Source organism: Chenopodium quinoa, unplaced genomic scaffold, assembly GCF_001683475.1.
Source record: "Chenopodium quinoa cultivar QQ74 unplaced genomic scaffold, ASM168347v1, whole genome shotgun sequence".
NCBI classification, from domain to species: domain Eukaryota; kingdom Viridiplantae; phylum Streptophyta; class Magnoliopsida; order Caryophyllales; family Amaranthaceae; genus Chenopodium; species Chenopodium quinoa.
Window position 1 is genome coordinate 4,299,587 of NW_018742815.1, and position 16,336 is coordinate 4,315,922.

Here is a 16,336-nt window from a genome sequence, read left to right on the forward strand (position 1 = left end):
AAATGTTACCTATGTTAAAATTGTTACCTTAAAATGTTACCTACGTTAAAAGTGTAACTTCGAGTGTTACATACTAAAAGAATGTTACCAAAGTGTTACTTATAAATCTAGTAATTTTGTATTGTAAAAAGTGCTACCAAAATGTGTTACATAAAGTCAACTTTGTACTAGTGTATGGTGATCCTTAATCAAACTTTACATATTTTGGTGTTAAAAGGATTATTCACTGTCCATATTTTAAAATTTGTGTTCTGGTGGGTTGGAAGCAGAGGTTTCTGTTATTTATAATTCATAATTTTAAATAGCCTCTATATTTTTTTTTTGGTTGTAGATTTATTATCTCGACCACTTGCATCGAGTTCCTGTGCAGTGGGGAGTTTACCCGAGGGTGAAGGTATGGAACTGTGTTGAGGTGAAGGCAGCTCTTCTTGAAGATAAGGTGTCGAGCAATGAGTATGGCAAGCTTGAGGTTAGACACCAACATTAATTTTATATGTTTTGTGGGTTTATAACATTGTTTGTAAACAGTTTTTTCTAATTGATAGGCCGTCGATATTGCTTATGGGGAGGAACATCCCCTAGTACCAAGGGAGGATGATGGTGTTCCTAAGAACAAGGCGGTGGTTTCAGGAAATGAGGCTTCCGTAGATGTTGTTGTTGAGCGGGTGAGTCTTCTAAGTTTAGTCTTGAATTATATGCAATTTTAGTTGTTTGTGTTCCTAAGTGTGTTATTCTTATGTAATTCTAATCTCTGTTGAGTCCTCTTGACTTCATTTATTTTGTGTCACTTTCATTGGTCTACTATGAGTGTACTACCTTTATGTGATACATATTATAAAGTCATAGTTTTAACATTTACTGCTTGTGCAGCTTAATAATGTAGTCACTTTACTTAACATTTACTGCTTGTGCAGCTTAATAATGTAGTCAGTTAACTCCAGATAGTTCTGCTGATTTATCTCAACCCTTAGCTGCTAATATGTGGTTCCAATGTTCCATTTGCGTTGTTTATCCCAAATGGTGTTAACTGAGGTGTCTTAAGTCAAACCGAATGACTAACTTGAGTCTTCACTTCATTTATTTAGTGTCTTCACTTCAGTGTTCTACTTTAAGTGTCCTTTTTTACCCTTAATCTATTTTTGTTAAATTGTCTTAAGATTGTTGTTGTGTATGTGTAGGTATTAGGTCATTTGGAATCAAAGCTGGAAGCCATTGTGGAGGGTTTGATAGGGAATGCCCTAACTAACTTTGTCAGTAAGATGACTGGAAAACCTATTGATCAATTTGGGGGTTTTCAAAATGTTGGGGGAAGGGATGAAAATGCTGGGAGTACCGGACCAAGGGATGATAAAGCTGCGAGTACCGGATCAAGAAGGGATGAAAATGGTACAAAGGGATGAAGTGATTCCTTCCCCCGAAAAGAAAGGTGCTGATGATAACTCTGCTGACAGGTCATCACCCAATTTGGAGGAAGGACTTAGGCCAAATAAGCTTAGTCCCTTTGACAAGAGGATTCTGTGTTTTGTCCGCGGGTGGAAGGAGTTGAAGAACGATACAGAGTAAGTAGATGTTAAATTTGCTGCATAAATCGATGTTTTATTTTCTACTCATGGATTTATGATGGAAGCAAATGCTAGAGTTGTGATGGATTAACAGGTACTTAAATTTTTAGGTGTGATGATACAAATTTTATGCTACATATGTATCTTGAATTCCATGGATTTTTGTTCAAACTCTGTACTATGATTAAATTGTTGGGTTTAGGAGAGTTTAGCAGGTGGGGTGAAGGTTTTATCACTTAGATTATGACTGTCTGCCCTAATTTAGCTGCTTGATTAACAAACCAAGTTGTAAGCTGTTGGTTAGTTCAATCTAGATTCTTAGCATCTAGGGTGTTATGTTGTTGATGCAATTCTTGTGGATTAATAGAAGATGGAAATACCCTTGATGGCTTGTTTAAGGCTGGAAGCATATGAGACCGGATTGCCTATTGGCGAAAGAATTAGTGGGAATCTTAGACTTGTATTCTAATAGAGAATCTCTTAGACTTGTATTGTTAAGTAATTGACTTAACGATGTATAATTTTTTGCTCATGGATTTCTTTTGATGCTTTCAATAGGTGTATAATCTTAGCAATTGTTTGCTGCTTCACTGAGAATGAGTAATTGATGCTCACCTTTATGCATACATTTTCTCTGATTTGCTAGTGCAGCTTTGCATTTGTGTATGAGACTAAGTTGGTCAGACTCATCATTTCACCTGTATTGGGTCCTTGTGGGTATAGTTATATAGATGCATGACAGTTATTTTGTTCCAAAGAGTTGATTTGTATGTGAAATGAGGATGTAGTTTGTACTTGGGTTATGATTTACTCATTTTTATATTATTATGAAAAAAAATGATTGTGATGTAGGGGCTAACTGTAATCTTTTATGCCATATGCAAGCCCGGTCCAAACTTAATTCTTTGTGATGGTGTAGATGCATCTCAAAGGGACTGTTATCGTGTTGTTTCCCCGAGGTCTCGTGTTGGAGATCATTATGTTAGGGTGGCCTCTGTTTTGTATACGAAGACTTGGGCATCACAACATACGAGGAAAGGGATTATGATGGATCCTTCATATGCGGTGAGTTAATTTTCTACTTTTTTTGGTGAAAGAGTTTCTTCATCAACATTATTGGTATTTATTTTGTTTATAGTATTTTACTTACCCTTTTTTTTTTCTTTGTTTTGGCTGTAGAATTTTGTTATGGTTGGTAAAGATGACCCTAAAGTGTTGGGGAAAAAGTACGGGAAGACTTTCCTTAGCTATTCTCTTGACCAAATTCAAAGTGTATGTGTCAGTTTCTGGGAACTGCATCTGAAAGTCATTTATTTTTTATTAAGCCTTTTATAATTAAAGTTGATCATGGTTAACACAGGTTTTTGTCCCCGTTCTTGATGCATCTGTGTAGAATACAGAACATTGGTATTGCTTGGCCTTGGATTTAAAGGCACATGTGGTTTGGATGATTGCTTGGCCTCACTTTTTTGTTATTATACGGTTTTCTTCGCGAAGTAAAGTTGTGACATGCACAATTTGGTCCTGTAGATGAAGGCCTTAGAGGAGTTGCTGCAGGTTAGTGACCCCACATGGGAGGTGGGTACAACTTCTACATGGGTGAGGAGGACATTTCCGGTACGACAGGCTGACAAGTAAGTAGTGCTACCATGGCTGACAAGCAACTACAGCTTTATTTTTTGCTTTAGTATGTGATTTTTAAAGCTGTCCTAGTATGGTTATTTGGATGTGAATGGGTTTATGGTGAATGTGCAGTGAGCTTGCATTATTTTCTTTAAATGAACTCACATACATGGTATTGTCATAGTTATTGTGATACTTATTTTGTTTTATAATGCTTACCTCTCCGGCCGTCGTCGTGTTGCTATAACAGTTGCTCATGCGGCGCAATCATGCTAGCAAGTATTAAGCATTGTGCACGATCTTTTGAAGCTCCCTTTCACATGGTGAGATTTTGGTCCTTAATATGTCCTAAATCTATAGGAATTGAAACATGTACATTAAATCTGTCCTTCTGCCAATCTAGTATACATGAAATCGGTTGTAGCTAAGGGTATTTTGTCAACAAAGTATGTATGATTGTCAGGTGTTTTGACATGAGTATTTTTGCAGGAGAAACATACCTCCTCGTTGAGGAACAATCTGTTTCTTGAAGATGTGAACAGCGATCTCAACGAGTTGCATGCAAATTTGGAGACGATCCTCCCAAAGGAAAGACGGTGCGGTAGAAGGACAGGTTCTCAGATGAGTTGATAGGTTTGGATTCAGAAGGGGTGTGCTTAGGATTTTTAAAACTAGGAATATCATAATAACAATATAAACATGATTTCTACATCATAATATCAATAAATCCAATTAAAGCACTTACTTTGATGCTTCGTACCTCTTTCTAATAACAAAATACACACGTTAGTAACTTCAAGGAAAACAATAAAATAAACAATTAAATTAAATAATTGAAAGAGAGATTTGGGACCAAACCCTCAGAAATTAAACCTTTCACGTCTAGGGCGAAGGCAACTTCGAATATGGCTAGGTGTTTCTAGATCTTGCGAATGCAGAATTTTGTATGTAAGAAGCGAGTTTAGAAAAGAGAGAGAGAGAGATGGTGAATGATTAAAGAGAGAATGAGAACTGATTGTAGATGAATGAAGATTAATGTTGATGAGAATTGGTTGTTGATGAATGAAAACGGAGTGTTTACGACGTTATTTATAGAGAAAATCAGCCAAAAAGATAAAATTTACAAAGCAGAGTATGGGCGCAACTGAAACAGAGCTGGCTACTCATTCGATTGTGATTCGACGTGAAAGGTACTCATCACTGGGTTTGGTTTTGGGGAGATACAAATGGGTGTCTACATTCATGTTGCTTCCAGGAGCTTAACTCGTCAGGGTTTCCTGATTTCTTCGAGGAACAGGCTCGGATACCAATTGTTGACTCAAATGAACAATACAAGAGGGGGGTGAATTGTATTGTAGAGGAACTACGGTAATTTTTGCGGAATTTATTAAGGAACTCGAATTAAAACTAAAAGTGCAAAGAGAGATTTTACGTGGAAAACTTCCGGGCCTTAATCAAGAAGATAAAGCATGACCACAAGGGATTTTAAACTAAACTCTTAAAAATAATAGGGCAAACAACATATTACAAATTAAGACTCTAAACTCAAGTTCCTCAACAAACTTAAGCTCTCTTTAACTGATCCCTCAATTAGTCGATTTCTCTAACTCTCTCTTTCTCCTTGCTTCACTCAAAGCAATAAAACATTCTTAGAGTTTCCCCAAACTCTAACCCAATACAACTCAAGGTTAACCTCTAAATTGCTAAGTACAAAGACACTCAAGGACTCAAGTGGATTATGACTCTTTTGAAAACTAAAAGACTGTAATGCTCAAGTGTAAGTTTCCAACTGAAAACCTAGGCTATTTATAGAAGATTTAGGCAGTTAAAATAATCGTTGCCACAATCACCACTCAACCACAACTCCCCTAAAACTAGGAAGTGTAAGGAGTGGAATATTGGGCAGCAAGTAAATCGAAATACTAGGAAGTGGTTTTACTGCTTCCTAAATTATCTCAACTTACTTTGACAAATTAAAAAACACGTTTAAAGAGAATATTTCCAAAAAATATTTTCCAAAGAATAAGATAAAATTAAAACAGAAAATCTTTTTCAAAAAGATATTTTAACATAAAAGATATATTCGAAATTAATTTAGTTAAAATACGGAAAATAAAATCTTTATTAAATAAAATTAAATCCACTTGAATCCTAAATTATTATCGTACTTAACATTAATACAAGAAGCCTAAGATAAAGATAAAATACATTAGACTCCTTGAAACTCTTAGACGCTTTAGTTCCTCGCTAAAGGAACTTGCCTTCGAAGCTTCAACTCTGGAGCTTCAGTTCCTCACTAAAGGAACACGACTTGATTGACTTCTTTATCCTTCCATAGCTGAATTAGATCTTATTCCGTGCTCCCTTCTCACTCAAGAATTCCATAGCATAACCTGTCATAAATCAAAGCTAAAAACGAAAGTTAAACTTATATAGGTTTGCTTAGGTTCCTTGAGTCATCATCAAAGCATAAGATCAACATTTAATAATAATAATAACTAATATTTAATAATAATAATAATAAATAAATACTAATACTGATACTAATAATAATAATAATAGTAGTAGCAGTAGTATTAGCAGGAGCAGCAACAGCAGCAAGAGCAGCAACAACAGCAATAGCAGTAGCAGCAGCAGCAGCAGTAGCAGTAGCAGTAGTAGGAGTAGTAGTTACTCTGCTGAAATCTGCTCTGCTATGTTGAAATCTGCTCTGCTCTGCCCAGAAGATCAAAAGAACAGGGCCTAAGACGTATATATTATCAATCCACCATAATAATATAGTAATAGATGATAATAAATGAAGTTAATATTACAGTATTATTTTGATGATTAATAAATGAAGTTAATTGTCTATCTAATGACTAAAGATCCTCAAGAAACATAACTTGATGGATTTTTCTGTAGCGGTCGTTTGAAATATGACTACCTTATTATTTTAATAATAAATAATATGAGCGATCTATTTTTTCACATTATAAATTGACACAATTAGTATACTAATTTCTATAGTGCAAATATAATTTTTGAAAATTTTAAGCCCACATAAAGTAAATGTTATTGAATGGCAACGGATTGGATGGGGCTAAATTCGAATCCGATCCGCTTTATAAAGCCCCAGGCTCTTAGCAACCTAGGTGCTTAGCTACGCCTTCAACCCCCTCGGTGCGCCAGACACTCCTTCGGCCCTTCATACCCTCTTAGCAAGTCCGAGCTCTCAGCTCACTCAACGCTTTCGGTACTTGCAGGCCAGGCTGAGCGCCCAGCCTAGTAAAGTCACGCAGGACTACCCCGGGCTCTCGGCATCTAACATCGCTCAACCCCGCTCTCTCCCTCCGCCCAGCTTGGCAGTTTTTGTAGAATATCACTCACTCCCTCACCTCACTCCTCGCCACGCCCAGCTCCCCCTCGGCTTGCTTGGATGGGCACCACCCCTCAACCGTTCGGCATTCCAAAAAACAAGATTATAGCTTGAAAAGATGAGAGCTAGGCTTGATGAATCAAAGCCCTCAAATCTACCTTCTCGAATACAACAATTAAAAATAGAAGAAAAAAGTTCTTCTCTTGGCTAGGCCTACCAAGACTTCAGACCTCCAGCAGACGAGCAAACCGATCGATATTTTCAAAAGAGAAACAACAAGTTTTCCAAGAAGTACAAGAAAAAGTGAATTACTTTAATTATTTGCATAAGACAAATAAAGGAAGAGGGATACGTGTTGTTGAAATGGAAAAAGGGTGGTCCATATCAATATCTTTAGCTAAATGGGCTCTCAGTTAAGCGTAAGGCTTACCTCTTTATTATCAAGATAAGATATGCCTTCAGCAAAATACATGGGACTCAACCTGAAGAAAATACTCTGAAAGAAGAAAAACTCTCAGTTATCTACAAGCCGTCATTCATCATTCGACTTAGCTCTTGGATAAACTCTCAAAACCGCTCAGTCATCTTAATTAAAGTACTTATAATGCATTGCTTAGGGCTAGATTTCACCCTTGCAAGTCGCTCTCGGAGCTCTTTTTAGCCCTCAGGTACACCTGTGGGCTTGTTTATTTTTAGCCCTTGGGTACGCCTCAAAGTCTACTCCGGCTTACGTGACAACTTCTATCATATTCATTCCGCGTGATATCCGAACTTCATGCGATCTCGTTCCCACATCATGTGTGGGGTTAAAAGTTTGGGGCAAGTCCATTGTACTAAGCCCATTGACCTGGAATTACGAAAATACCCCTTCATGATCCAGCCCATCACTGGTCAGAGCAAAGTACGGATTTACCCCTAATCTGTCCAACTAAGTACAACTTCTACCATCTGAAAGTACGTCTGTAAAAAGCTCCCAAATCATTAATGATGGTAACTTTTTCCTAATTCTCTAAGCTTCTATCTCTACTTTCTCTCTCTAAAGTGCTCTCTTTCTACTTTCTCTCTCTAGAAAGTACATTTGCTGAATTAAGCATCAATCGGAGAGGCTTTCCCGGGTCACAACCCCGGGGCAGTTAACCTTCTCTCTTTTGCAGGCCGAGCTCTAGGATAGCAAGGCGGAGCAGAAGGACATTTGAACAGTTATTAGACTTAGCCTTAAGACATCTTGATATTACTCTAACCCTGAGGGGAATTATGTTTCCAGAAACACGTCCAAATTATAAAATAAAAGCATAGTGGTAATATGCATGTAGTATAACAAATCAAACAAGGAGTATTTTCTAAAAGGTTGAGGTTTAAGCCATATGTTTCGGAATCATATTCTACGTTTGATCTTTTGATTTGGAGAGTTTGAGGTTCTAACCATGTTTACCCTCCTTTATTGTCGGTTTGTTTTCATTTTACGAGTAAAAATTGGGTGTTGCTTAAAAAAAAATACCATGTGTCCATTAGGGTTTTTGGTGCATATAAAAAAAAAATATTGATTAAGGGTGATTTGTTGTTAAATGCAAGATTTTTTTTATAATGAAAAAGTCTAATTCTTACCCAAAAAATCATTTAGTTATCTTAGTATCAACTAATCATTCTAATTAAAACCTAGTTCAAGTGTTCAGCCATTACCAAACAAGCTATCATCTTCATTAGATGAGTTAATTATTTGAATTTTAAAGAGAAGGGCTCAATTACTTTAGAATATGAAGGGGATGTCATGATGTCATATATTAGTTAAAGTTCACGCTACAATGGGGTAAATTTCATTCTCTATTTATAATTCTACCTATATATATATATATATATATATATATATACTACTACTACTACTACCGTTACATATTATTTGCAACGATTTGACATAAAATATAGATGAAAAATGTCTAATCGTTGTAAATAATATGTAGCAGAAGTGATATTTCTTTTCCTTTCATGATCTTTAGCTTTGACCTCTCGTGCCTCTAAGATTTTAGATTTCTTTTTTCTTAAATTCTTGCTATACGCATTTTAGTTGATGTCTATGAAGGGACTTTCAATTTGACACCTTCTGAAAATATATATCTCGACTATTTATTTACTCCATATGTACATATTTAGCGGTTACATTAGTAGTTCTAAGTTTTCATCGCACTTTTATAGATTTAGTTGTTACATTCTCATGTTAGTGGCATGTTAGTTATAAGGGTTATTTATATGAGATCAGGCCAAGGCTAATCAAGTAGTAAAATATAAAGTAGGTATACCATATGATTGGGCCTTGATTTTCTTTTTTTTGTTTTTAAGAAAGGCCTTGATTTTCAAAGCCGCTTCATGTATTCTGGCCAAAAATGGCTTAGACTGGTCTTAGCAAGCAATCTAATGATGAATGCTTAAATACTTCATAAATTTCTTCATGAACAACACAAAATTAGTTAACCACAAAACAGATTCACCACATTTCTTCTAATCTGTCTTTTTTTTTTTTTTTTAACTTACCTTATTCTGTTGTACTTAAAAATGGTTTGATATGCTACATTATAGCCTATTTCCTTAAGCCTGAACAATTGATTATTGTATTTGTAGTAATTACTAGGAAACAAACATCTATAAAACAATCTGAAAAATGTCTTCTAGCGCGGATGTGGAGAGAGGAGACAGCTTCACGGAAGCAAGAATACAACTTCAAATACAATCAGCAGAAAATAATGTCGGAGAAAGTACAGGGCATCCATGGATGGTGTACTTCTGTACCTTCATTGCAGCTTGTGTATGTGCCATTTACCATATTTACACCCCGTCTATACACTCACTAGTTTATTTTACATCGGTATGCAGGGGAATATTATTGCTAAGAGTACTATGTACTTTTCATAATATTGAGCTAATATTGTGATCAGTAACAATCAGTTAAATTAAGTTAGCAAAAATTAAAGTAGTTGATAAATTAAGTTAGCAATATGTAAGGTCCTAACATGTTTATGAATAAGAAATAATAATAGTACTTTTCATTTAAACACATGATGAGGTATAGCTAATTAGCTATGTTATGGTTTGATTTAGGCAGGCTACTCGTCTCCCACTCAGTCCGCGATTACAGAAGAACTTCAACTGTCTGAAGCCGAGGTTTGATAACTTTCTTCTGCTATGACATAGTTGAAATGCCTTTTTTTTTTTTATTGTGTTTGAAGCTCCTACTGTTTCTATTATTTTTCTTCTTTTTCGTGCAGTTCTCACTTTTCGGTTCCATACTAACTTTTGGTGCAATGTTTGGTGCTATAACAAGTGGATTTATAGCTGATTATTTAGGTAGAATAATGGTAAGATGTCTCAAGTGATACTTTATAGTCATAAATTAAGTGGTAAATTAATCCAACTTTCATGGAGTCTTTTTGAACTCTTGTGATTGTGAGAAATTGCAGGCAATGAAACTGTATGCACTATTCTGCACAGGAGGGTGGCTTGCAATATATTTTTCAAAGGTTGAATCTTGATACTTATGTTTTAACATTATTGCTGGAAGTATGTTCAACTTCAAAGAAACAAACATCATGAGAATTCTTCTTTAATAAACCAGAGTTCTTTAGCTTTGCATCTAGGAAGACTCGCCGGTGGATATGGAATGGGCGCCTTCTCCTATGTGGTATGTATGAGTCTTTGGACCTGTTCATTTTTCTCATTGTACTGTAAAGATAAGTATGATAAGCTCAGATTTTGTAAGATAATGCAAATGATGACATTATCATCAACTTGAAGTATCTTTAAGTGTATGTATGCTACACATAAAAGCTTGCTGAGATAAATAATAAATTGACAGGTACCTATTTACATTGCTGAAATATCACCTGTAAGCCTTCGAGGAGCACTTACAACGTTAAACCAGGTAAAGTTCTATAGTACTTGAGTTATAATCATCAAAAACACATCTGTCCAATATCTGCACCAATTTGGTTCTGTTTTTTGTACAGGTCATGATCTCTACTGGTATTTCAATTGCTTTCCTTGTTGGGATACCATTATCATGGAGAGCATTAGCGTTAATGGGTAAAGAGTTAGTAAAGAAAGATGATTGTTCGCTATTAGATGATACTGCAACAAATTAGGGACTAACTAAAGAAATATTTTGCAGGATTAATCCCCTTTGGTATTATGCTTTTGGGTTTATTACTCACTCCGGAGTCTCCAAGATGGCTTGTAAGAACACGATATATATTGTACCTTTCATACATTATGTCATCCGAATATTCTATTTAATGAATATTTGGATAGCACATTGTACTATAATCCAATGTATGTTGACCAAAATACAAGCCATTATTTTTTTTTTCCATCCTAAACAATCTAAATTGAGTGCAATGTGACTGCAGGCAAGAGAAGGAAGAGCAGATAAGTTTAAAGTTTCTCTTCAGAAACTTCGCGGGAAAAAGACAGACATTACCCTTGAGACAGCTGAGATCGAAGTACTAAAATCCATCAACCTTTTGTTATGAAGGATTGTACTTCTAAGCTTTCAGATTACTAACACGCGTGTGCATATATTTTTTCGTTTGACAGCGTTGTGTGGAGGAACTCAAACTACTGCCAAAAGCTAAAATCTATGATCTGTTCAGAAAAAAATATCTAAAATCTGTCATTGTGAGTGTGTTCATAGCTCTAGTTATATAATTATGAGTCAGTGTTTGCATTATTTTTTGACATCTAGAGAGAAATCATAATATAATTAATGAAATTTTGTGTGTTGTGTAACATTACAAATAAGATCGGAAATAAATTTTCATTCTCATTAGTTAACATGAATGATTGCTTTGACGACATTGTTGAGTTTTTCATAGAAAATTACACACATTCATCACTAGTATCGACGTTTGTTACTAGCTACATTACTAATGGATTGTATGCTCTTTATTAAGTTGAACTTACATTGCATATTTTCAATTAGTTGCAAAATCAATGCTAAGATAATTGCTCTGGCACCAGATAGGAGTCGGGTTAATGATCTTCCAGCAGTTTGGAGGAATTAATGGGATTTGCTTCTATGCAAGCAACATCTTCAAAATGGCAGGTGAAAATCTTCATCTAGTCATTCTTTGAAAAATATTTATACGAAGTACAAATAATTGGTACCTGATGCGGTTCCAAGGCATCAATATTGTTATTATAATTATTTTTATTGTTATTTTTAGTTTATTATTAGATGACCGAATTTATTAGGATATTTTTGTTAGTTCAATTCGGTTAGTATAAGATAAGCTTAACTTTAAAGATCATATTTGCAAAATATTATCTTTACAAGTTAGAGTTAGTTTCCTAGTTAGATTAGAATTTGTTTTACCGATTTTTAGGCTATTTATTTAGCTTATAAATACGTGATGGTGTTTAACGAAAAGTATGATTGATTGATTTGAAATTTATAAAGTTTTACGTAAGCTCGTGCTTGTGTATTCTTGGCCTAGTTTAGGTTTTAAGCTCGTGTTGCTTAGCGTTTCTTGACCGAGACTCAAGATTCCAAACCTTTCAACTGCGATTGAAGGTTATATCCATCAAAATTCATATCAGTACCTCAATACTAAAAGTACAAAACTCACCATTTGCATTATTTTATGCAGGATTTTCACCAAAACTTGGCACCATTATATACACTTTTCTTCAGGTTCCTGAATTGTGATCAACCCAAAGTCATGATTCCTCTAATAACACGTTTGGCACCATAATTAATTATCATAAACTTTTATATTACAGGTTGTAATTACGTGCGTTGGAGCAACTTTGATTGACAAATTAGGAAGAAAGCCACTGCAATTGGTACATTTTAGCACTATAATCAAATATAATGCAGGCTACACTTATTCTGCCTATGTAGGAGCTTACTTTACTCTGCACAGGTTTCTGCAGCAGGAGCAAGTGTAGGTTTTATATTGGTGGCAGTCGCGTTCTACCTACAAGTAAGGCAACCCGAAAAATGTTAATATCAAAACCTTATTACATAAATCATAACACCAGTTAATCTTGTATCTCTGTTTACTAAACTAGGCCCATGGCAAGTCCACAGAGACAGCAGGAATACTTGCCGCGACAGGCATACTGGTATGCAGGAGTTAAAATCAGCAAATCGAAAAATGAATAAACAAATTGATTACTTGTCAATGATATGAGATTTCACACTTTCAGAGTCTTGATAATGTTGTATTCTTTTTATAGGTATATGTAGCATTCTTTTCTATTGGATTAGGACCAGTTCCATGGGTTATAATGTCAGAGGTAATGATTAGACAGTTAACCACATATACTAGTTTAAATGGACTAAATCACTAATGAATGTTTTTTTATGATGCAGATTTTCCCTATAAATATAAAAGGACTAGCTGGAAGCTTAGCCACACTTGTCAATTGGTTTTGTGCTTGGTTAGTCTCGTATAAGTTCCAGTTTCTGATGAATTGGAGTACATACGGTATGCAAATTAAATTGTGTATCAGACTACCTGATTGAATGAATATTACTGGCACTCTTGTCATTACATTATTTTCATGGAAAATTAACATAAAAACATGATATCAGAGTAATTTTGTGTGTTTTTAGGTACATTCTTTATATTTGCCGCGATTAATGCACTAGGATTCCTCTTTGTTATCACGATTGTGCCTGAAACAAAGGGAAAAACTCTAGAGCAAATCCAGGACGCCATCAACAATTAGCACAAGGAAAGAAGGTACCATCATCTTTTGAAAATTGGTGGCCTGGAAGCCATAAGTAATCTGTAACAAGATTATGATAGAAAAGCGAGTCTCGTTTTGTGTGCGAGATTTCTATGCAAATGTAGCAAAACGGTACACAAATGCAATGATAAAAGAATAGAAAGGAAAAAGAATGTAGTCGTCTCTTTAGAATTAGTTGTCACATTGTTACCCCAACCACCTATAAGGCTATAATTAGAAATATATGACATACCACATACATATAACAAAAAAAAAAAACAAAAAAAAAAAAAATTCTCTTTCAAAGAAATTGAATCTAATCTATACTGTTTAGTGTTTACCATTTACATTTGGTGATGAAATTACAAATTACATGTTCCACTCTTTTAAACATCAGACTGTAGTACTTAACATAGAAACTATAATTTATTCAAAAGGAGCACGATTCGTCTATGTTGGTTATTGTAGAAAAGAAGTCAATACTTGGATCTGATATGTTTTCTTCTGATGAAGCAGCAGCTACATTAGCACGTATCTTTTTGCTCAAACACGCTAGCTCCATGGCGACTTGCATCATGGTTGGCCTTACAGCTCCTTCGGAGTGCAGACAACGCTTTGCAAGATTTACGACTACCATTATGTCTTCAATCATATGGTTACTTCCTAACAGTATAGGATCCAACATCTCATATAAAGCAGAGTTATCCGTTATATTGATAAATTGCATCACCAAACTTGTTGCATCATCTAAAGTGACGCGAGTTGGCTTTTGTCCTGTTAAAATTTCAACAAGAACTACGCCAAAACTATAAACATCACTCTTTTCTGAAAATTGGTTTGACAAGAAATATTGAGGATCGAGATAACCAAATGTGCCTCTTACACAAGTCGTTACGTGAGTCTGGTCAATACTAATTGATCTCGAAATTCCAAAATCACAAACCTTAGCCACATACTTATGATCCAAAAGTATATTACTTGATTTTATGTCTCTGTGGTAGATAGGAGCTGAAGACGACGAATGTAGATAAGCAATAGCCCCGGCAACTTCAGATGCAATTCTTAGTCGAATTTCCCAAGTTACTCGAAACTCTTTGTTAGGACTATGAATGAGATCCGAAAGAGTGCCATTGGGAATAAACTCGTAAACTAAATGTAGAGTTTTTGTTTCTAAGCAACATCCAATCAACTTTACTACATTTCGATGGTTGACATGTGAAAGAATAATCACCTCATTTATGAACTCTTTCCATTGATTTTCATCCAATGAACTTGATCTTTTAACAGCAACAAGTTTTCCATCACTTAGCATTCCTTTGTACACTGTGCCTTGCCCCCCTTTACCAATAACGCGGTCTTCATCGAAATTGTCTGTTGCATCCTTTAATTGTTTTTTCTGTGAAGAGTCTAGTTTTCTCAGCTTCTTCTTGATTGAACTTTTGTTCTTTTAATTTACCCCTGAAGTATTTCTTTCTAAGCTTTGTCTCCTTTCTTCTATCTTTTGTTTTATGCCACCAACATTGTACAACACAGTAGCATGCCAAAATTAATGAACCTACAGCTGCATTATTCATAGTCCTATAGTGTAAACAATATATTGTAAACTCATGAGGCAGATATATCAAGAAGCAATTTCACATGTGAGTTGGTTCTACGTTTTTGGAAAAAAATAAAAATGTAATGTTCAGCAGTCTACTACTCTACTCCACCCATATAAATTATTCACAAAGTCTTAGTCATATGGTGTGACCACTTTACATAAAATCACATACAAGACAATTAATCAAGTAATAGGAGGTTAAGGTGATGAGCAAATAGGGTTACCTTAACATGTATATAGGTTACTTAAATAAGAAATAGGGGTTACTCTCTTACATAAGTGGAATGATTCTTTTATATTTTTGAAATAAAAGAATAGGGGTTAGTCGAATGCATGAACAATTGGAGTTACTTAATTCTAAATTACTTGAACTTACTCGTATAATAACATGATATTATACTTATGAAAAATTGAGGTTACCCATGCACATAAATGAAGATTACTCTTATAAACTAATGTGGTCATACGGTAGCTAGCCACATATAAGACTAATTCTAAACTATTTGTTTTAGAAAAAAAAATTTCATACGGAGTAGCCGCGAAACACAAAGATTGATCAGAAAAAAAAAAAAGGTTACACTAACAAGGAAAACATACTAATTTAAAGTAGAGGTGTCAATTCGGATAACCGGATGGAGTTTTGGTCGGGTTTATTCAGGTCGGGTCTGTTCGGATCGGATATATTTGGGTCAAAATTATTCTTTTAACTCGGATCGGGTCGGGTCAAATTCGGGTCAGATCAATTCGGGTCATGGTCAATCGATTCCGGGTCGGATATGGGTCGGGTCAACTCTAGATCAGTTCACTTTCGGTTCGTATAAATTCGGATCGGGTTCCAAACGGGTTTAGCTAGGTTATTTCAGATTGGATGGATTTGGGTCGGATTGATTTCGGTTCGATCAAGTTCAGTTTGATTAAGATAAGGTTGATCCGTACTGTTGATTCATTATTGTTCAATTTCAATTCAATTCCTTTTTGTGTTTGTCTGGAATTTTGTCGAGTTTACCAAATTATATCCAAATAAATAAGGTTATTTTTAAGCTAGAGTTATTATGAGTTTTTACCTTATTATTGGGTTAATATCAAGTCGTATCATATATTTTTATCGTTTGATTATTAATTATGAATTATGAAATTTTAGTTTTCTCATTTGATCAAGTTATGCGTAATTTTTATCTTTGAGGCAAATTGAAATTGAATAATTATCGACGACTTATCATGCATATATAAGTGAGACGATAAATAATGAGCTAGTGATATATTGACAAATGATAGTTACATATGGTGGTATATAGTATACAAATAAGAATGTTTTTTTTTAAAGGTTATTATAAATCTTCAATTGTACAATCTTCAATGTCATATTTTAGATGAGACGAATATAAAGCTTAGAGAGTAATTAATTGGTATGTACATGAAGTAAACTTGTTACTCCGGATTATTTATTTGTAGTAAAATAATTGAACTTATTAA

At 34.8% G+C, this 16,336-nt stretch overlaps 2 protein-coding genes and 1 pseudogene across 5 annotated transcripts; 2 read left to right on the top strand and 1 right to left on the bottom strand.

Moving 5' to 3' along the window:
• Window positions 1–1,090: 1,090 nt before the first annotated feature.
• Window positions 1,091–3,918, top strand: LOC110725471. Of its 4 annotated transcripts, none has more exons than XR_002512170.1 (5): window positions 1,091–1,559; window positions 2,482–2,834; window positions 2,923–3,196; window positions 3,436–3,508; window positions 3,675–3,918. XR_002512170.1 is itself a non-coding variant. In XM_021904945.1 (3 exons), the coding sequence occupies exons 1-3, from the start codon at window positions 3,093–3,095 to the stop codon at window positions 3,813–3,815; spliced, it is 318 nt and encodes a 105-aa protein (XP_021760637.1). In that variant the 5' UTR covers window positions 1,566–3,092; the 3' UTR covers window positions 3,816–3,918. The 4 variants fall into 4 exon arrangements, 1 of the variants encoding a protein (XP_021760637.1); XR_002512169.1 differs by having other exon boundaries at window positions 2,482–2,627; window positions 2,742–3,196; XR_002512168.1 differs by having other exon boundaries at window positions 2,482–3,196.
• Window positions 3,919–9,196: 5,278 nt separating this feature from the next.
• Window positions 9,197–13,542, top strand: LOC110725492 (sugar transporter ERD6-like 7). The gene is made up of 18 exons (XM_021904962.1): window positions 9,197–9,340; window positions 9,634–9,696; window positions 9,801–9,890; window positions 9,993–10,052; window positions 10,148–10,213; window positions 10,388–10,453; window positions 10,539–10,614; window positions 10,700–10,764; window positions 10,938–11,030; window positions 11,125–11,205; window positions 11,548–11,632; window positions 12,177–12,220; window positions 12,310–12,372; window positions 12,453–12,512; window positions 12,601–12,654; window positions 12,769–12,828; window positions 12,905–13,019; window positions 13,148–13,542. The coding sequence occupies exons 1-18, from the start codon at window positions 9,197–9,199 to the stop codon at window positions 13,261–13,263; spliced, it is 1,401 nt and encodes a 466-aa protein (XP_021760654.1). The 3' UTR covers window positions 13,264–13,542.
• On the bottom strand, window positions 13,278–14,919 carry LOC110725825 (annotated as a pseudogene).
• Window positions 14,920–16,336: the final 1,417 nt, after the last annotated feature.

Coding starts and splice junctions, on each gene's coding strand:
- LOC110725471 (XM_021904945.1), top strand. CDS start 3,093: ATGAAGGCCTTAGAGGAGTTGCTGCAGGTTAGTGACCCCACATGGGAG. Junction 3,197..3,435: donor CCGGTACGACAGGCTGACAA/GTAAGTAGTGCT, acceptor TTGCTATAACAG/TTGCTCATGCGGCGCAATCA. Junction 3,509..3,674: donor TTGAAGCTCCCTTTCACATG/GTGAGATTTTGG, acceptor GTATTTTTGCAG/GAGAAACATACCTCCTCGTT.
- LOC110725492 (XM_021904962.1), top strand. CDS start 9,197: ATGTCTTCTAGCGCGGATGTGGAGAGAGGAGACAGCTTCACGGAAGCA. Junction 9,891..9,992: donor ATTATTTAGGTAGAATAATG/GTAAGATGTCTC, acceptor GAGAAATTGCAG/GCAATGAAACTGTATGCACT. Junction 11,206..11,547: donor AATATCTAAAATCTGTCATT/GTGAGTGTGTTC, acceptor CTCTGGCACCAG/ATAGGAGTCGGGTTAATGAT.